The sequence below is a fragment of the Sturnira hondurensis genome, unplaced genomic scaffold, assembly GCF_014824575.4.
Source record: "Sturnira hondurensis isolate 20B ecotype Veracruz unplaced genomic scaffold, ASM1482457v3 Scaffold0003801, whole genome shotgun sequence".
In the NCBI taxonomy this organism is placed as follows: domain Eukaryota; kingdom Metazoa; phylum Chordata; class Mammalia; order Chiroptera; family Phyllostomidae; genus Sturnira; species Sturnira hondurensis.
In genome coordinates, this window is record NW_028076432.1 from 6843083 (window position 1) to 6864483 (window position 21401).

At 51.1% G+C, this 21401-nt stretch overlaps 1 protein-coding gene across 3 annotated transcripts in view; it reads right to left on the reverse strand.

Annotated features, from left to right (window-relative positions):
• ME3 (malic enzyme 3) overlaps positions 1–21401 on the reverse strand; it is a 185722-nt gene that overhangs the window by 14885 nt on the left and 149436 nt on the right. For all 3 annotated transcript variants that reach the window (XM_037042907.1, XM_037042908.1, XM_037042909.1), the window contains one exon: positions 9441–9550. In XM_037042907.1, the coding sequence (XP_036898802.1) occupies positions 9441–9550 (110 nt within the window). The remainder of the gene's footprint in view (positions 1–9440; positions 9551–21401) is intronic.

The window sequence follows — 21401 nt, forward strand, 5'->3', positions numbered from 1 at the left end:
ACCCTTCTACAGTCCATTATGCATTCCTTACCATTCAGCCCAAATGATCTCCTCTGCCGTGCATTCCCTACTTTCCCCAGGCACCATTATCACCCCCTTTGTTCCCGACGTCTACTTTCTGTCTAACTCGAATAAAGCCAGGCTCCGTCATGGTCAGGCTCATCACGTTTAAAAGGAATGCCAACCTGCCCTGGCCAGCTGGCTTAATTGGTTGCAACATCGTCCCATACACCAAAAGTTTATAGGTTCAATTCCCCGTCAGGGCAGGTGTGGCAGGCGACCGATGAATGCTTCCTCTCCCATCGATGTTTTCCTCTATCTTCCTCTCTCCCTTCCTCCCTATTTAAAATCCATAAACATATCCTCGGGTGAGGATTTAAAAAAAAAAAAAGAACACCAACTCTGACAACCAAGAAAGCACCAAAAAGCAATTTAAATAGTCACTTAAATTAACTACAGAGGTGGTGAGATTTGTATGGTGTGGCCCTCCTCCCAAATCCCCAATACCCTTTTTGTCCATCATTTTCTCATAGTTCACTTAGTGCGGTGGCTATTCCCAACTTTTCCATCTCCCCCAAAACAACCTCATCCATCTTTTTTCGTCTAAAAACCCACTTTCATGTGCTCTACCAAGTCAGTTTGCCATCCAAAAGATCTCCAGGTGATTTATATGCCCATTTAGGTTTGAGAACCACTGACGGAGATGGCTTCTCTAGGTGAAGGTTTAGATTCCTTCCACTGCAAGAGAGGGAGATTTCTGCACGTCGGATTCTGTTTTAGGACCGCCCCCTCCCTCCTGAGAGGAGGAGCTGTACAAAGCATCTGCCACCAGATGGCGCCAAAGATATTTCATCAGCGCTACCAAAGACGCTGTACTCTTGATGTTTCTTTTCCGACTTGGGTATGAAATGTCTTTGTGGTTAGAACCTGCTGGTTGAATAATGGCTTACCTGTGAAATACAGAAGTGGCCTATTAAGGGAAGGTTAATAAATCGGTGGTGAATGTGCCTGGAGTAGGGATTGGAGAGCATGACCTCCAACTATTGTACACAAAAGGAAACTGAGGTCAGAGAGAGCAGTAGCTAGCCCCTGTCCATCATCCAGCTGAAAGCAAAGCAGAAAATCCCGGGTGCTGCTTCTAGCCCTCCACCACCTATGCAACTCAGACAGCCTTTCCCGACTCTATAAAGATGAAGGTGGCAGGAGCGGCATTTACGGGATTTTCGGGGGGGCGGGGCAGGCGGTAGTGGAGGCTGAGGGAAGTGAATTTAGGCGGTGGATGTACATTTTCAGTTGTGCCTCTGGGAAAGGTGGAGAACGCAAATTAATGGGAACTCTGATAGAAAAGAGTTGAAAATTCCAATAAGGATACCGGCCAGCTGCCATTCAGTGGTCATTCTCACTGTGGCTCTGGGCTGTGTGTGCTCACCGGCGTGTGTTCACTGAACCTTCACAGCAACTGTGAAGCAGGTGCTGTTGTCTCCCTGTGTTGCCCTCTTCGAAGTGGAAAGTGAGATTTCTTTCTTCAGAGAAGAAAGAAATGACCAGGAGAGCACTTGTGAGCCCTCTCACCACCGAGTCTGCGTGCCCTCTGCCCCCAGTGCACACGCAGCGCCCTTGCCTTTCCTCCTCTCCGAGCTGGGGCACTGTCCCTGCTCCTGGCTAAGCTGCCACCCACCCCCCACCCCGCAGTGTGTAGGGGCTGGCCCTGTCATTTTTGCCCACTCAAGGGANAACGCAAATTAATGGGAACTCTGATAGAAAAGAGTTGAAAATTCCAATAAGGATACCGGCCAGCTGCCATTCAGTGGTCATTCTCACTGTGGCTCTGGGCTGTGTGTGCTCACCGGCGTGTGTTCACTGAACCTTCACAGCAACTGTGAAGCAGGTGCTGTTGTCTCCCTGTGTTGCCCTCTTCGAAGTGGAAAGTGAGATTTCTTTCTTCAGAGAAGAAAGAAATGACCAGGAGAGCACTTGTGAGCCCTCTCACCACCGAGTCTGCGCGCCCTCTGCCCCCAGTGCACACGCAGCACCCTTGCCTTTCCTCCTCTCCGAGCTGGGGCACTGTCCCTGCTCCTGGCTAAGCTGCCCGCCCACCCCGCAGTGTGTAGGGGCTGGCCCTGTCATTTTTGCCCACTCAAGGGATTTGTCTTGCAGTTCTCCCCCCCCCCCCGCCGCTTTTTAAAAGATTTTATTTATTTATCTTTAGAGGGGAAGGAGAAAGAGAGGGAGTTCTCTCCCCTTTTCTGCACCCTCACCTCCTCCCTCTCCACTGGATCACTGCCATCAGCATGCACATACCTCCCAAAGCTCCGACCCTAAAACGCCTTCTCTAGAGGCTACGTAGTTCCCGCCCTATTTCCCACTTCCCTTTAGAGCCAAACTCTTTCAAAGAGCCGAATCTACTCATTGCCTCTCTTTCCTTTCCTCTTGGGCTCCCCGAAACCCAAGCCAATCAAGCGACTGTCCCCACCTCTCATCAAGTCACCGGCACCTCTACCTTGCCAAATCTAGTGGTGAGGCCTCAGCTCTCCTCATCCTTGACCTCTCGGCGGCATTTGATACTGTTGCTCACTTTCATTTTGGAAACTCTCAGCGTTTGGCTTCTGGAACCCCACACTCCCTGGCTACTTCCTCATGATCAACTTTCGGGATCTGCCTCTGAAGTCAGGTTGTTCTAATACCGACCAGAACTCAAGGGGATACACAGCAGTTCTTAAACCCCATAGTATGAAATATGGCCAGGAAAGTTATCTCCATCACTAACTTTCATTTTGGGGGACTCTTGGCTAATATGTTAGGAAGTTAAAAATGGAGAGGAAGGCAGCTACTTGTGTTTGGGAGGAACCCACCCCCTTCCCCACCACCCCTGAAATAGCCCAGGGATCCAAGGATGTTAGAACAGGGCTGTGCCCATAAAGGCTACAGGCAGCAGAGAGCATGACTCGTTCTTCCTCATTCATGACGAAAGAAAAACAAATTTTCCTTCTCAGAGGGAGCTTTCCATAATTACACTTCCTGCGGAGGTTGTAGGCTTGGGAAGTACACAAAAGGACAAGCTGAGCATGTAATTTCTCTCCTGCTTTTAGTAGTCACATTCGACAAAGTTAAAGGAGTTTCCATGCTAAACAACAGATTATTGGAGAAAAGGGAAGGAAGAAGCCGTTTATCAGGTGAGGACAGGCTGCGAGAAGGATAGGGAGGCTCCGTGGGGGTCTGGCTGAGGTGGCTTTGGAGACCTGGCACCATGGGGCGCTGGGCGTCCTCTCCTGGAGGGCCAGGTGTGCTTCCACAGCCACAGAATCAGCACCATTCGTTCATTAGCAAGTGAGTGCTGGTTCTGGGTCCTCGCTGGCTTGGCTTCGGTGCATAACATAAAGATGAATGAATCAGTTTTGTTCGCAGGGAGTTCGCAGCATAAGTGTCCAGAAAACTCAAGTTCTCCTGATTGGATATGAAGCAAAGTCCTCCTCTGACTGCTCAACCCTATTTCTTCGTCTTGAGGGCCTCTTTTCTAGAGACCTTGGACCCTCTAGAAGGCATTTCTGGCCATGGCAAAGGTGGGGTTAGGCCTATTTTGCCATGGCTTGGAAGGAACCATAGGGAATAATTACCACCTTCTTGGCTTGGGAGGGTTAATTGAATCAGCAGGCTGTGTGGGTAAAGGGGTTTTTGTCTCAGAGGAGCCAGGATCAGATGCATGAGCCCATGAGACCCTTGGGGCTGGGGCAGCCTCAGGAAACAGGACGTGGGGGAAAGGAAGATTTGGGGGAACAGAGAGAGATCAGGCTGAAGAGACCAGCGGTAGTTTCTGTGTGGGGGAGAGAATGGGATGTCCAGGGACTGCTGCTCAGCTTGTGTGGTGGGGGGTGGGGGAGGGGACAGCACACCCCCAACAGCCAGAAATAACCCCACCTCTCACGGACAGGACAAACCGATGAACAAAGTCTTCAGATCTGGACCATTGTCCCTTTCTGCTCCCTTCCTACTGGGACATCTGAGCCCTGCAGGGCTTTGAAGCATTCTGCAAAGTGGGTGACCACGGCTCAGTGTCACTTCCTTTGGGGTCCTGGGGAAAGGTGGGGACAGGCTTGGCCCTGGGTGCAGAACCTGAGGGGAGGTGAGGCTTGAGTCTTTAAGGACAAAGAGGAATTAGCCAAGAGCAGAAAAGAGTTTTAGGCAGAGGAACCAGCACATCCCAAATCACAGTGTTGGCTGAGAATTCACAGAATACACCCAGGGTATATTCACAACATATACCTGGGCGGCAAAGGTACATGCTGGAATTGGAGAGAGCTGAGGCAGAGCCCAGCCTCCCTCCTCCGCAGGCTCCCCGGGTCCTGTGCTCACACTGGGCCCTGCCAAACCTCCCCCAAAGCCTTGCTATCTTAGCCCTCCTCCCTTCCTCCTTCCCAGGCCTATGGTTAGGAGTCTGCTATGCATGAGAGGTCTTAGCACTAGGTACCAGCGCTGAGTCCCGTTCCACGCCTGTCCCTGCCTACACGTCACTACAGTCCTTACAACAACCTGGTGCCACAAACAGGAGCAATGAGACAACAGAAACACTCAACCATGAAGAGGCGTGGGCCACAGCGACCAGCACAGGGGATGGCTTCATAAAGTGTTCTGGTCATTCTGGCAGTACCGGCGGGTGAGCAGTTGCAGCTGCCATTCCTATATCCACTTTACAGACAAAGGAAGGAAGGCTGTGAGGATTTAAGCCATTTGGCCAAAGTCACAAGCAGAAAAGTGGGAATTCAGACCTAGGTTGATCTCAATCCAATGTCTGCCTCTTAAGCTCTGTGACTCGCAAATGAACACTTGAAAGCTTAAAGGTGTGAGGGCGTGATGACGGCCTGACATACTGCACAGGCACTCTGAGGGGCCATCTGCCCCCAGAGACATGGTAGGACTCCCAGCAATGCAGGTCCAGGGAAGGCTGGCAGGGTCAGAGGATGCGCAGGACTGGACAAGCCTGCTGGTCTTCCAGCTTCTCCTCTGTGGGCAGCTATGAGGGGAGGCCGGGGACCCACAGTTAGTAGGCCTGCGGTGTCCTGGACCTGCTCCTTTGGAAGGACATGGCAGACCCGGCCTCCACCATGGTCATTGCTATTGCCCTTTCCCCCCCAGGTCTCTCCCCTCCCCTAAGAGCAGGGAGGCGTCTGTGGTCCCAGCTGAAACAACAAAGTCACCTGAGCCTCTGCCTTTTCCAAAATTCCTGCAGAGGCTGCCAGCAATGAGTCAGTGCAGCCTGCCCGCTCGCCCGAGAACCAGCCTGGGCTGTGGAGGCTTTCCAGGAGTCTGAGCTGGGAGGGGCAGCCCTGGGGGGCTTGTGGTCACCCTTCTGGCTGGGGCTCCAGAGGCCCTGCCCTTGGCTGGCCCTGTGGAATCGGTGATCCCCAGGGGGGTGTGTGCTACAGACGGACCAGCCGAGGGACACTTCAGACTGTGTGCCTGAGCTCCCCTGCAGCCCAGGCATGGCCTTGCTCTCACAGAGCTCCGTCTGGTGGGGTCCTGAGGCCTTTAGCCGGGTCTTTCCTTGTTCGACTGAGGACACGCACCGGGGCTGACGGTTGGGGCAGGCAGTACGGCCCAGGCTCATTTTCAGTTTGGCAGCCTGGTTCCAGCCCCCCACCTTTGTGGGGTTCTGGTGGATTCTGACCACTGGTCCTGCTGGGCTGTCCCCAGCTGCCACATGAGGCGTGCTTTTGGTGTCTGCTCACCACTGTGAATGCTCTCTTCCTTTCTCCCAGCCCTCTCCCGTGCTGTGCACACAGGCCTGCCTTTTCCATTTCTGAGCAAGGCTGCGTAGTCTTACGTTTCATTTCTGCGTACTTTGTATTTGGAGGTAATTCTAGCATGAGCTTAATCTTCCCTGTTGCCCCTTCACCCTGGAACTCCTCACCAGTCTTCTAATTGCCCACTTAGCAATGACAATGCCCATCGATGGCTTCTGGTCCCGGAGTCATCACTAACCAGCTGGCGACGTGGGTGAGACCCTTCTTACCCTAGGCTTCATCTTTGGGTCTGTAACTCTGGGAGTTAGAGGAGACAGTGAGAAAGGTAGGGAACAGCAGGATGCTGGAGGGCAGGGACCCCGCACACTCACGTGGGGTCTGCCGTTTAACCCTCAGCAAGAAGACTCGCCACACCATCTCACCCATGAAGGAGAAGAGGCAGCCTGATGTGATGGAGAGTCCAAGGTCAGAAATAACTAGGGCCCAGTTATTATTAGCCAGAAGTAGCTAGTCCCAGCTTTGTGCCTGTCTGGTTATGTGACCTGGTGCAAAACTTCACCTTGAACCTCAGTTTCCTCATCAGTGACATGAGACAGCAATATCTGTCCTCCCCACAAGGGGGAGTGGGTTTTACAAGGGAGTTTATGAGACTGTGTGAATGAAAAACACTTTCAAACCTGAAGTTCTATGTGTGTACAAAATGTTCTTATTTGGCACCACTTGGTTCCCTGGGAAGGAGATTCTGAGACGCACATGTGGCATGTTCAGGACCTTATCACGAAGTGCCTGTGGGATCGACACACAGAAATAGGTGAGGTGCTTATGACAATGTCAGTTTGCACGTGTAGACCTCACTCATTCATTCTTCAGACGTTCATGAGGCATCTACAATGCACCGGGCACTGTGCTGGGACCTGGGGGATGAGAATGAGACATGGCTTCTGTCTCTGAAAGCTTATCGTCTCTTGGGGAGACCAGCAACCCAATGAGGCATTTGGGGGACAGTGAGGTAAGAAAACTGCTGGGAGCACCGGGGGCTGCAGAAGCATCTGGTGGGCACCCAAATGAGACAGGGAAAGGGGGGGGGGCTGAGATGCGGTCTTCCCTGGGATGGGAAACCTTTGAGCTGGGTCTTTAAGGGTGAGTAGCAGTTAGTTTCTCAGGCAAAGGTGAAGGGGAACGTGTCTCAGCTGAGCAGCAGGACTTTCACATGCAGAGAGAACTGATTGGGTTGGGGGCCAGGGACTGAGAGAGAACTAGTGGGGGTGGAGCGGGACGTGAGCAGGCCTCATAGGTCCAGCATGGGAGTGAGAACTTTCCCACAACGAGGGGTCAACATCCACAGCTCCGTCTTAATGGTGTGTTTGGCAGTGGTGGGGGGGAGGTGGGGGCGGATGGACCTGGATGCATCCCCCGCCTGTGTTTGTGAGTGTAGACTGACGGCTGTGTCTGCACATCTGGAGTCTGTGCCCCAGGTGTGCTGCCCACAGGGCCTTGTTTTCCACCTCCGCCCTCTGGCCTTGGCGGCCCAGGGGGCTCAGGGGGTGGCTGTCCTGCTGCTGACTCACGGGCGAGTGTCATGGCCAGGGAGCGGGTCAGGGGCTAGCTGGCAGGTGTTTCCTCCAGGGCGCAGGGAGGGAATGCCTCCTCCCCCAGCCAACGCTCCGGGACTCCGATGCCAGTCCCAGGCCCCTGTGTCAGGGCTGGGGGAACAGATGGTGACAGGCTTGGACGTTGCCACGTGTCAGCTTTCCCTTCCTGGGTTTCCCTCTCTGGGCACCCACTCTTCAGGTACTGAAATTGTGTATTTTCTGTTTTTTTTAATCTTCACCTGAGGATATATATTTTTTTGCGTGTGTGGTTATTGCTTTCAAAGAGTGAGGGAGGAGACAGAGAAACACTGATGTGAGAGAAAAGCAGTGACTGCTTGTCTCCGTATGTGTCCGGACTGTGGGCCCCACATTCCTGGACCCAGGATTGAACCCGCAGCCGTTGGTTATGGGATGAAGCTCCAACCAACTGAACCATGCTCAGGGCTGAAGGGCCGAAGTCACACATTTTGATCTTGATTATCTAAAATGTGCTTGCCTGTACTATTCATTCTCTTGGAAATTTACAACCAATGCAAACAAACAAACAAACTGCTTATCACATTTCTTTAGCCCTTAATGTGGACCTCTGGAAAGGAAGAGGCATTTGGTGTTGCAGTAGGAGCGTCAGATCTGGGAACAGTATGGAGAGTGATAATGAACTTGGAATTTAAAGTCCAAATTTCAACTCTCTGATTACTGGCTATGTAAGTTACTCTCTCTAAGCCTCACTTTCTTCATTTATAATACAGAAATGATAATTTCTTATAGGAGTACATTGTAACGTGCTTTTAATCCTCACCTGAGGATTACAACGGTGCCTGATGGATAATAAACGTGCAACTCTAAACCTCAGTTATTATTAAATGGGTTCGAATCCTCTTAGCTCATTTGATAAAAAGTTGTGACCTCTTTGGACTCATCTGCAAAATGAGGGCTTGGCCAATCTTGTGGTCCCAAAGGTCAACACCTGACCCTACCAACTTATCATTTTACCTCACATGCTTCCTTGGTTTTAAAAGATTTTCCTTGCCAAACTTCATTTGTTAAATAATAACCCACATGTCATTAGACTTCATAAAGAAGTAGGAAGAGCTCACGAAGCCCCTGGCTGATAGCGCCTGGGGCAGGAGAGATGACCCCTAAGGGACCATCCCTCCCACTCCAGCTTCACACACTGGCATCTCCGCAGCACAAAGCAAGGGCCATCGGCTATTTTGGGTCCATAGAACAGGTAACTAAGTTGACCCTGAACTAGAAGATGCCTCCATGGGCTTTTGGAGCGTTCTGGGGCCTCACACCAGTGTCTTTCAGGAGTATCCTTCTGAGTGGTATACATTCCAGCACGCTAAGAGAAGGAATTGTTCTGAAGGGATACAGCTTGTGTTTGGAAAATCCAAAAGCAAGTTATTGTGGCCGGGGAAGGCCATTTTAATGACAATAGATGCTTTGGTCTAAGTCTTATGTGCTAGTATTTTCTGTATACTAGCTCTTTAAGTTTTCACAATAATCTTCCAAGGCAATTATTACCCCCATTGATTACACAATGAAACTGTGATTCAGAGACTTCATCTGCCCAAGTCCAACTAGCTGGAAAATGACAGTGTTGCCTAGTATTTATTTTATAGATTAAATCAAATAATTTTTACTTCTGAACTAGTAATGATCTCTCTATTTTTTTTAAAGATTTTATTTATTTATCTTTAGAGAGGAAGGGAAGGAGAGAAGGAGAGAAATATCAGTGTATGGTTGCCTCTCGTGAGTCCCCTGCTGGGAACTGGCCTGCAACCCAGGCATGTGCCCTGACTGGGAATCGAACCGCGATCGTGTGGTTAGCAGGCCTGAGCTCAATCCACTGAGCTACACCAGCCAGGGCTGATCTCCATTTTATGATGAGGAAACTGAGGCTTAGCAAAGTTGAGAGACTTGTTCGAGAGCTAAGAATTAGCCACCTGGGAGTTGAATGCAAGTTTAATGCTCTTTCTTAAATAGCTGTTGGCAGCAAACCAGCAAGAAGAGGCCTTCTCTTGGGCACCCAGGTGAGCCTTGTGTCCAAGGATGCTCTAAAGGGCATCAGTCCTCTGTAGCTTTGTTGGGTGGGGTGACAACCTACCTTGGATGTCATCATTGAACATGCAGTACTTATTTCGGTATTTGTTGAGCAGGCGGAAGGCATTGGCATTGGCGAAGTCTTCAAACTGGACGAGGCAGCTTATTCCAAACCTGTGGGAGGGAGAGAAAAGAACGTGCGATTACCTCCCGAGGCTGATTCCAGGAAGACCCCAGCCAGCTCTGGGCACAGGGAAGCTCAGGTCAGCAGGCCAGGGGGTGTGGCATGGTTCTTACCACCTGGCTGGCTCCTGGACTCCTGGCTCCACCTGTCTCATTCTGGATGAGGATGGGGAAGGGACGGGGTAGGGGCACTGGGCTTGGTGGTCAGTAGAGCCCCTATCATGGTCTCTAATGTGGGCTGGTGGCTTTCATGGGCTATGGATGGCAGGCTCTAGTCAGTGGTGGAAGGGCTGAGATGGGCCTATTCTCTCTGTGACTCGCAGCCTGTGGCCTGCAGCCTGCGGCCATCTGACATCCCAGCAGGAATCCCTTTCTAAACCCAAGTGCATGCGGAGAGCTCAGCTTTTCTAGCACTGAGGCCTGGGGAGCCTCTGCAGCTTTCCTGTGTCTTCATGGGTGGATCTTGAGGCCCCAAGTTTCTCCACTGGGGAGTCTTCTGGGGTCAGGCATTGTTCCTTAAGAAGATGCAAAGAAGGCTGGGAAAGGCCACTCCCTACCTTTACCAGTGTCATGCACTCGCACCTTAGGGAGGTGTTCTCCATCTCGCAGGCCCAGAGAATCAGTCTAAAAGGCACAGCACAGGCCCACCTCCCTCAGTGAGTTTGGGCAGGGCTCAGAAAACTGCATTTGCCCCCCTCCAGCTTTACTGAGGTATAATTGACAAATGGAAATAGCATATACTTCAGGTGTACAACATGATGTTTGGATATACCCGTATTTTGTCATGTGTAGTGCACAATGCTTTGCTCAAATTTTTGAGGGAAAAATAAGGATGCACATTATACATGGATATAATGATTATATGTCATGGGTATAATAGTCCCATGTATACAGTGTGCAACCGTGGGTGCGTATTATAGACAGCAAAACATGGTAACTGTCCCTTGTGAAATTGCCTCAATCAAGCTGACACATCCACCACCTTACATGGTTACCCTTTTGTTTGGGTGGAGGGGACATTTACGATCTCCTTTCTTAGCAAGCACCAAGTATCCGACACAGTACTGATCATTAGCCGTGGTCTCCACTCTGCACAGGGACCTGCGTTTTCGGCAAGCACCCAGGGGGTTCTGACCCGACAGCCTAGAGAGCTCTGTGAACGCTGCCTTGTGGGGTGAGGACACGCTCACCAAGTGGCCTGAGATGCCTTATTTACAATCTCATATGCTAGAACTGCCTCCTAGATTTCCAGGTCAGGATAAAGTTTGTATTTCTTGAAAAATGACAAGATTTGTAACCTACTTTTTTTAAAAAAAGATTTTATTTATTTATTTATCTTTAGAAGGGAAGGAGAGAGGAAGAGAAACATCAATGTATGGTTGCCTTTCATGCGTCCGCTGCTGGGAGTTGGCCTGCAGGGAACCGCCCTACAACCCAGGCATGTGCCCTGACTGGGAATTGGACCGCGATCCTCTGGTTCGCAGGCCTGTGCTCAATCCACTGAGCTACACCAGCCAGGGCTGGACCTACTTTTGCTGCTAACATTGTCCGTGAGAAAGGTGAGAGCTAGGGGTTCTGCTCTCTGGCCGGAGGCTCCCTCAGCCCTGCCCTACTGCACACAGCTTCCCCCACTCCTTCCATTCTTGCTCTTTGGTCCTGGTTTTGACAGTTTTGTTGTATTGTGTTTCCGGAAGCAAGAGTGATGTGAATTGTTAAAAATCACTTAATCCATGGACAAAAAAAGCCTTCATCTCATGAGTCAATTTCTGACTGATGGTACTGGAGGTCAGGTTCATTGAGAAAAACATGCCCTGACTGATCGTGGTGTGTCAGGGGTGTGTGGTAAGGGGTGTGCTCTGCCATTCCCAACCAGGTGTGACCTAGAGGCTTGGCACCAGCTGTGGAGAGGATTTATGACCTTGCTGAAAAGGTGGGTGGGGCATCCACTTCTGTGTGGGCTTCCTGTGCTCTGGGGGGCACCTGTCTCTGAGGCGGCTGGCGGTTGTTCAGGGGTGATGGGCACTGAAGCGGCTCAGAAAGCATTTTCGTCCAACCCCATAGTTTTGTGCATGACTTACCCCGCACAGTAGAAATGCCAGTGGGAAGGCAAATAAATGTTCCCACTGTGGTCTTTCCAGGACCTTGGTGAGTTAGCGCCCTTGGTGGGGGACCTGGAGGTGGGTTCATGTTACAGGGGCAGAAACAGAGAGGCAGTAACTTGCCACAGGCCAGGGCTAAGAGCTCGGGGCTGAGGTCTGCAGGCTTGTGGACTTGACCCGGCTCTGCCACATACAGTGGAGTGATCTTGCACAAGTCACTTCACAACCCTGTTCTGCCTCAGTCTCCCCATCTGTCAGTGGGCACAATAATATCTGCCTGGCCAACTTCTGTGGGCTGTTTTGAGGGTGAGGACTAAATGCTGAGGGTGGCTTTTAAATTGCAAAGTGCGAAACACACATGTCATCCCGGCCACAATTCTTATTCACAACCATGGAGTGAGCGCTGATGGGGATCGGGGAGGTGCATGCTGTGTCTTCTGACCCACCACCCAGCACCCTTCTCCTTATATAACAAAGAGAAATGATATATAAAACTTTCTGTGTACAAATATAACACTAAGCTCGCCAAGACAAAATTTACTGTGAATTTTTGTTGAGGGTGTGAATTTGAAGTATTTGGGTTGGGAGGGGGAACAGAACGCCTTTGGTTGCTGGTGACATTTTGCTGTGTATAATCCTCACAGCACTCCCAGTGTGGCTGCATGGCTGGCCTGGAGCTGAAATGCCGAAAAGGTCAGACAGCAAAAGAATGCGATACATGGTCTCTCTCTCTCTCATACACAAACACGTGACCTTTAAACAACACCACTCGGAGGCAAAAACAGGCAAGAGTTATAAATAAGCACTTTTGTCCAGTGCAGTATTACCGTTTCATATTTTATAAAATAAAATAGTTTTATATAAGAGAACTGCCCCATAGAGCAATATGCTGAGAAACCCACTAATTCAGGTTGCTTGAGTTTGCATAAAAGGCTTGTGAATCACCTTTCCACTGACCTAGACTCAGCATTCCTAGACTTCCTTGGACTTAAGGACCTCCAGAACCCCATCCACTGGAACCCCCCATCCACTGGAACCCCCCCTCCCCCAACTCTGCCGGCTGCTCCCTGGACCTCTGCTCACCAGAAAGCAGCCCTGCCCCGGAATTTCCCACCGCCCATTTCCATCTCTGAACTCAGCCTCTCTTTCCACTACACCTGTTCTTTGTCTCCAGTGAGACCTTTGGATCCGTCACCATGTTCTCCTAGTTCCTTGGCTCCTCCTTTATGGCTTTTTATGAACTCAGACCACTAGCCAGTCCGGAGCAAAAGTGGTTACTTCAATTGCTCTCTTAGCATCATCCATCTATCCACCTGTCCATCTGTCGGTCCACCCATCTATCTATCTAGCCATCCAAAAGCATGTATTGATGCTTTAGGAAAAGGTATGGATAAAGGAGCTGGTAAAAACTTAGTGTTGTGTGTTTGCCTGCCACTTTGTGAAACTAATCAAAAGCCAATCAAGAACAAAAAAGTTCCCAGTGAAAATTTAAATGGCTTAAGTGAAAAAAAAAGTTTTCTCAATCCCTCCATGGATATCCAAATACAGGTAATGAGCTTTCACCATAACACCAGTTCAAATGTTAATTTTAATTGCCTTACACATTTTCATTAACAAGCTACTACTAATAACAACAGTAACAAAAACAGCTAAACTTTGTTGAGCGTTTACTACCTGCTGGGCATCTCCCTGAGCTCTCCACCTATCCCCTCAATTCATCCTACGGTCGGAGAAGCCCCCCAGAGCAGGGGTTACTGGCCCAGGTGCTGCTTATTCCGCTGCAGGCGGAGAGCGGTGGGGCTGGAGCCTGACGGCAGAACTTCCCTTAGTTTAGCCTTCACGGCAATAGGAATTTGTAAAAGAAAAGTAAGTAGACGGTAGAGCTGGGTATCTTTGCCGTGGAGAAAGGCAGTGCTGTCTGGTGGAGAGAACACTGCCCTTGCAGACAGGAAAGCCGTGTTCTCTCTCTGCCTCTGACATGAGCTCTGAGTCCCCCCTTCCTGCCCCCCCGCCCCCCCCCGCCGCCCCGTTTCCTGCTCTGAGGGTGTTGGAGGAGTCGCATGGGCCACTTAGGTGCGGTTGGAGTAGATACACTGGGAGCTTCACTCAGATATTTCAATGTGTCCGAAGCAGGGAGGTCTGACGGTCCTGGGCAAGAGCAACATGGGGCGGGAAAACCTCGGGAGTCAGTGGTTTAGGTCCTTTCCGAGCGGAAACGCACCGGAGCAGCTGAGTGCGCAGGGCCGAGGCCGCCCCCTCAGGTGGAACAGCTGGAGCAGCAGCAGGAGCCCCTGGGCGGGGACGGGTGGCGGAGGGGGGGGGTGTCCCTGCCCAGGCCCCCTCCTCAGAGCTCGGGGCAGGTTCCCGATTTTAGCACCGGCAGTGTTATTGCTGACATTCCTGCCTGTCAGAAACAATTCACTGCTCACCGGGGAGGCTCCTGCTTATCTGTCCCCTTCTGCACTTTGAACTCTTCACCCTGAAGCCCTGGCAGGGGCTGAGGAACATCTGATGTTTCTCCAGGGGAGAATTCCTGCAATGGCGAGCGCGGCACCTCCCCAAACCACCATGGGGGTGCCCGGATTTCTCCAGTCTGGGGACTCAGCTGGGAAGTGGCCTTGGAGCAGCTGGGGAAGGCATTCCAAGGTCAGGGCTCACTTAAAGACACAGGGCCCTTGGGAGGAGGTGGGTGGGGGAGTGGATGTTTACCTTGTTTTCCCCTGGCACTAAGGCAAGAGGAAGCCTGCAAACGGGGACTGTGTCTGGGAACCCTAGTGACCTGAGTCACAATGTGACAAGACCCAGGCCAAGAAAATTTGTGCTGGGTACCTGGGTAAGGAGATTCTGAGGTGGCTGTTCCACCCTTTGCCCCCAGCAAGCCAGGCGAATGCTGTGTGCGGGATGTGTGTGAGAGCAAAATATTCCAGCGGCTGCCGGCCTGGCTTCTCTTTCCATAGGTCGGGACCTGCCATTCGTTCAAACACCTGGCTCTGACCTCTTTCCGGACTGAACAAAGACGAGGGACCTGGGAGGAGCAGGTGAATTTGCTCAGCCTCTCTCCAGATAGAATGACTAAAAACCATCACAGCTGTTTCCCTGGGCGCCCACTCTGCCCACAACGAAATACTCACACACAAGTTCCCCCCAGCAGGGTGCTCCGGGACACTATCAGTTGTCACCTGATGTGAAGTTACTTCCTTTATTTATGCTTTCCTTCCAGGAATGAGAGGTGACAGAGCTCTCTGAAGCTCTGGGGTCTTTGTTTCTGTTTTCCAAATTTCATTAAACTCGAGTCCCTTAAGAGGCTGTCAGGAAGCGTTTCCGTGGCTAACCCCCCTTGGGAAACTCTGAAAGTCACATACGATGCAGCCAACGTCCAGTACGGGCTCTGAGATGTTCTGCGTGGAGAAACCTGTTTAACCCAGCCGTTTCTAAAGGGACTTGACCAAGACCTCCCCCTGCTGCATTGCCCCCTCTCCTGCCTGCGGGCAGCACACCTTGAGGGACACAGCCAACCCTCTGCAGGAAGAACTTGACCAAGTGGGCCAGGTGGGTTCGGGGCAAGCCCGCTGTTCCTGGGAAAGGCTGCAATCGCCCTTCTGGCCAGGACGTTCTAGTAGCTGATCTCACCTCCTCCAGGTTTACCCCCCTCCCTAGCCAGCTTCCCTGCCTTTCTAAACGCAGATCTGTGCCTGCCACTTGTTTTCTGACCGTCCTTACAGGGTTCCCCCTTCCTCCGGGATGTGCCCAGACTCCTTGGGTGCTGTTCACTTTGGCTGCAGCCTGAATGCCCCCCCACGTCCTTGGCAGCTGCTGCTGCCTCCCCACCGGAGTGAGCCCTTGCTGCACAGCTCCAGGTTCTCGGTCCAGTGCCTGAAGGGCCTCCTTTCACCAGGCCGACTCGCAACCAGACTGTGAGTGTCCACTGATACGTCACCTCTGCTAAGTTTCTCTGACCCACTGCTTTCTCCGCTGTCAGGACAGCAACAGTTCTTGCCTCCGGGCTGTCATGGTATTTTGGACACATCTCTATCATCACAGATATCACACTGCATCATGATTATGTATTGATATTTCTGTTTTAATCATTAAAGAGATATGTAAGGACTGTATGTCGCAGAGGATCCTCTTTGTGTCAGGAACTATCTTAGGCGCGATATAAAACTTCAATTCAGCAAACACTTCTAAGTGTCCCCTGTGAACTAGGGACTGCCTTCCCTGCTGGACTGCAGAGGCGAACACGACACTCTCACTGTCTGATGGGCACACGAGGAAATACAGCAGCCACAGCACCCTGTGGCAAGGGTTCACAGGGGTGGCAATCATGAAGAGCAGGCTCCGCTGAGTCTGAGCAGCTGAGATGCCCGAGGGGACATGTCCCTGAGCAGCAGACTCGACATGATGCTCAGCAGAGAGGAATGTGAAGTTCAGGACCCCCCAAGGATGAGGTCCTCAGGGGGACCATGTGCAGTGAGCAGGGAGCTGAGTCAAGGACACCTCGGTCCAAAGAGCAGAGGGGTGGAGGAGGAGTCCGGCAAAGAGAAGTGAGCAGGGAGCCAGGCAGGTGGAAGGGGGGCTGGCAGAGCAGAAGTGTCAGATGCTGCTGAGGTGCCCTAAGAAACAGGGATCTCGAAGCGTCTGTGTGAGCTGGCCCTTAGAAGTGCAGTGATGGGGAGGGAGCCGTTCTGCAGGGTGTTAAAAGGTAAATGGAAGGGGAGGAAATGCCATTGATTATGGATTTCAAGAAGCTTGGCTATGAAGCAGAGGGAGGGTGACCGCCACTGGGGGGTGTGGGACGAAAGGATAAATGAGCCTGATAAAGGAGCCTGTATGGAGAGAGACAAGAGGAGTAATGATGGGGAGATTCTAAGGAGATTTGAGGAACTGGGAGCCAGAGGACGGGTAGCGGGTGAAGAAGACATGGTCCCTCCTTCTAGGACCACGCAGCCTTGGGGAGGGTACGGATGTGGAGACCTCACACCACAGCTCCACCGCGGCTTTGCGTGCGGAGTGGTCACTCTGCTGGGAGAGGGGCTGGGAAATGAGCCACGAGGATGGCAGGAGAGCCACTCTGCAGGTGAGAACACGGGAAACTGGATTGGAGAAAGAGGGAATACCGAGCCTGAAAAAGAGGAAGCCACATGTGGAATAAAGCATAATAACGATCTTTAAAAAGATGAAGGGCTGTTCTGTTTATGTGGCCTTGGAAAACACAGAGCCAACAGGTGTAAGTCAGAAGGACACAAATTTCAGGGCCGCAGAAGGCAGAGAGTTCAAACGCTGGGTGGGAGGAGGCTGCTAGCCCCTGGAAGTGGTTCTGTGGTTGCTGGAGCTCTACTTGGCAAAGAAGTTGAAGGAAGGATTTCAACGGGGCAGTGCGGGGAGGGTGGGGGGTGTGAGGGTGGACCCCGGAGGCCCTTCCCTTCCCAGGTCCCTCACTAGGAGATTGGCCTGGTGAGCCCGGCCCTGCAGCCAGACTGGCGGGCTCCTGTGGCTGGCATTCTGGCGCAGCGGGGAAAGCTCCCATTAAGTAACCAGACAGTCACAGGATGCAGTGACTTCTAAGCAAAAACCCCGGAATAATGTGGCCTCTCAGTCACTGTTCTGACAGCAGTCTCAGGCCAGAAAACACTTCAGGAACAGTTTGGATTTCCTCCTCAACTTCCCTGTTTGTCTGAGTTCCTGGGCAAGCACACAAATGGCGCCAGAAATCCCAGTGCCGGGAAGATGCTGGTGGCTACATGCTGACCTCTTGACCTCTCCAAGGTCACAGGCCAGTACTCAGTTTTTCCTCTGGGGCACAGCAACTCACTCCTCAACTCTCTGCTCAGAAAGCCTGTGCACTTTTCCCAGCCATCAACCCGCCAGCTGGTTGGGGAGCATCAGCCTCTGAGTTGTCACAAGACCACTGATGTCCTCCAGGAAGCTTCTGTGGTTCGTTTGGCCCATTTCGATGTTTCCATTCAGGTGAACTACCATAGTACCTGCGCCACACAGTGTGTCATACAATCGTGTGTCAACCTCCTCAGAATCTGGGAGGTTGTCAGCTAGTCTAGAGTCTAGTGTGTCAACTTCCCTTTGCTCAACCACTGGCCAAATTCTAGCTTGACTCGTGACAGTCAGCTAGGGATGAAAGACAATGAAGTTGGAAAACCCAGCCTGTGTTTGTGGGTGTTGGGGACCAACGCGAGCCAAAGTCTGGGAGGGGAAGAGAGGGGCGGACATCCCGCACCCCGTCACCAGCTCCTCTTGGAACTGCCCTCTCCTTTTGCGGAGGCCACGGCGGCAAAGCACCTTTCCACCACAACAGCTCAGGCCGTTTCCTCTAGGATTCAAGTTGACACGGAGGAGGCCCTGGTGGGCGGCCTTCCCAGCCAGACGGGAAGAGCAGGCAGCAGGGCTCTGTGGTAAAAACAGGCCTCAGGTTTTGAAGTCAGATGGGTTTCTGGTGAGTCCGAACTCTTTCCGATTTCTAGCTACGTGATCTGGACAAGTTACTTAGCCTTTCTGAGCCTCAGTTGTCGGTCTCTAAGGGTTGCTGTGATGATGCAACATAAAGCGTCCAGCACAGAGTAGGTGCTCTGTGAAAGCGAGCTGCTAGCACTTTCCCGGGCAGAAGGCCAGGACTTTTAAACCCAACCCAACGTCCCAGGCCCTCTGACCCCGGATTCCCCTTCTCAGCCGTGACTGACAGACACTGCAGGCAGGGCCGTTAACTAGGCCCATGTTCAATCCACACAAACCCAGCGTACATCTTAGAGCATATCTCATTTTTGCTCCAGTCGATTGATTGTAAGCTCCTTGAGAACAAAGGTTATTTCTGACCTATCGCTATGTTCAATACATAACTCAAGGTTGCCTTTATGTGTTCATATAACAATCACAGGAAGAACTGAGTTTTTTAGGCCAGGTCTCTTCTTTGTATTGGACACACGATGGATGCACAGGAAGGCAGATGATAAACATATGCTGAATGGAAACTTGGAAACAATTTTGTGAATTAGAGCAAAGAACTGGATAGGTTCCCCCCTCATTTCCTGATGCATTTATTATTACCTGACTGTGGGGAAATAGTTTTCTGTCTGTCTCAGTTTCCTTACCTCTAAAGTGAGAGGATTGGATCAAATGGGCAGGCATTTCTTGCTCAGATATTTTAAGACTGAAAAAGCCTTCCTGGTGTAACGTGGACCAGGTGTAGGGTGAGTCGAGATGCAGATGGACCTACAGAAGATGCTTGGTGCACATGAAATACTGACCGGTGCCGCCTCTGCTGAGACGGACTCAGAGTGGGAACACTCCCTTGAAATGCCGCGATCAGGACTTTGAGCCGACAGCTATGCTTTTCACTATTTTCTAAAATTAAAGTAAAATCTTGAAACTTTCTTTGTAGTCTGGACGCCATAAGCTTGGGGGTTTTCCTTTGTTTATACCATTTTAAATGTACCAGAAGAAGCTTGAAGCCTCTGGGAGACCTCCCTCACCCCCTCCTGGGAGGCCGTTGTACAGGGAGGGCATGGGGGGCAGTGGGGGACTTGTAGTTTGTAGAAAGACTTGCAAGGGGTGCCCAGCTCTGGCGAATGGAAGGCCAAGGGGACCACTGGCTTCGGGGGGTTAAGAAGAAGGAACCGGGAAGTGCCAGACAACTGACTTAGATGGTGGTGAATATTTCCACCACAAAATAAGAAATAATAATCATGCGATGAGATAGAGGTGTCAGCTGGCACTGTGGTGGTACTCATACTGCAATATATTAATGTATCGGATCAACATGTGGTGCCTGAAACTTACACAACGTTGTATGTCAGTTACATCTTAATAAAAATAAAGAATAAAAAAAGAGGATGCTTTCCTCGCTGCCAGTAGCTAGAGTTTTGAAAATGGGGGTTGATAGCTGTTCCCTCCAGAGCCCCCAGCCCTTACGGTGAGGCAGGGTGGGGCACTAACCTTGCCCTGAAACGAACTGGAGAGCGAAGACATGAGTATGCCGAGCAGGAGAGTTTCCCTAAGACCTTTCCATCTATCAAGCAGGTGTCTGGAGTGAGGTGAACTCTCTTTCCTCTCATGTGAAAAGAACCGAAGAGAGTGTGTCCAAGTTAGAGGGTGGGTTCTGGAGTTGGGCCACCTGGGCCCACAACTCGGCTCCGCCATCTGCTAAAGGCGTGACCTTGGACAAGTTTCCTAACTTCTCTGTGCCTCAGTTTCCTTATCTGTAAAGTGTTTGTTGGGAATGCACACTGTGGGCACTGCTCTGGGTGCTTGAGATGAAGCAGCAGGGAGTTGTAGAGACAAAGAGCCCTCCCCAGAACTTCTGATTTAGTGGGATAGGACAGTCATTGTACCTGCTTAATGGGACTGTTGTATTAAATGAGTCAGTGTCCTGAGCTGCTTTGCTGTCCACAGGAGCTGAGGCTAGCCCAGCACTCAATTCACCAGAGGGCGAACGGTGGAATGCTTGCTTATTTATTTCTTTACTCTTATTTTTTAAGGCAGGGTACTGTCTTTAGGAAAGAATGGCTGCTTAACTCATAAAAATCCATTATTTTTTTCTAATTACCAAAGAAATGCCTGCTCACAAACAATGTAACAGGATGGAAATGAAGGGCTCAGAAAGCAAACACCCCTGACAATCTCGTGGCCCAACTGTGACCACTGTTGACGGTTTGGTAGATATGCACCCAGGTACTTCTCTCATAACTCATCCTGATGGAGTCATTTGTTTTTAGGACTCTTCCCCCTCACCCCCCGTTATCCAACTTTATTGAAAAACGACCTGGCCCTAGCCAATGTGGCTTAGTTGGTTGGAGTGTCATCCCATAACCAAAGGGTTGCAGGTTCAGTTCTGGTCAGGGCACATACCTAGGCTGTGAGTTCAATCCCTGGTCCAGGCATGTGTGGGAGACAACCACCTGATGTTTCTCTCTCGCGTCAGTGTCTCTCTCTCCCTCTCTGTCCCTCCCCCTTCATCTTTCTCTAAAAGCAATGAAAAAATGTATTTGGTGAGGATTATTAAAAAAACAGTCTGGTTAAGCCTAATAAAGTGAATGCAGAATAAGATGAGACCGCGTATGCGTGAGTTTCAATGAGCAGGACACTGACCCCACGGAGAGACAAGAGAAAAGGCCGGCAAATACGCCACGCCCTCGGGGTCCCTCCTGGAACCCCAAAGCTGGGGCTCGGGAACCCCAAAGCTGGGGCTCGGGGATCCCAGTCTTACTCGTCCTCTCCTTCCCTCACGAAATGCTCTGTTTCATCAATAGTAGTTCAGGAGGATCTTTCTGAGGAAAAAAAAAAAACATGCTGGCGTCCCAGTTCCCTTCCAGATAGTCAGGAATAGGGATGGAGGGCAGTCGTTTTGGAGGATTTGGGTTTCCTGACGGTGCCTTCCCGCGAGTGCATGCTGCTGGGTTTCCATGACTGCATTTCATTTCAGCAGTTTTATTTCATTCTTTTAAAAATCTGCCTGACATTTTTTTGGGCAGTGTTGGGTACTTTCCTTTAAAAAAAAGATTTTATTTATTTTCAGAGAGAGGGGAAGAGTTAGAGAAAGAGAGGGAGAGAAACATCAATGTGTGGTTGGTTGCCTTTCATGTGACCCCAACTGGAGACCTGGCCCACAACCCAGGCATGTCCCTGACTGGGAATTGTGCCGGTGACCCCTTGGTTCACAGGCCGACACTCAATCCACTGAGCCACACTAGCCAGCGTGGGCACTTTCCTTATTCCTTAATTCCTTTATACCTCTA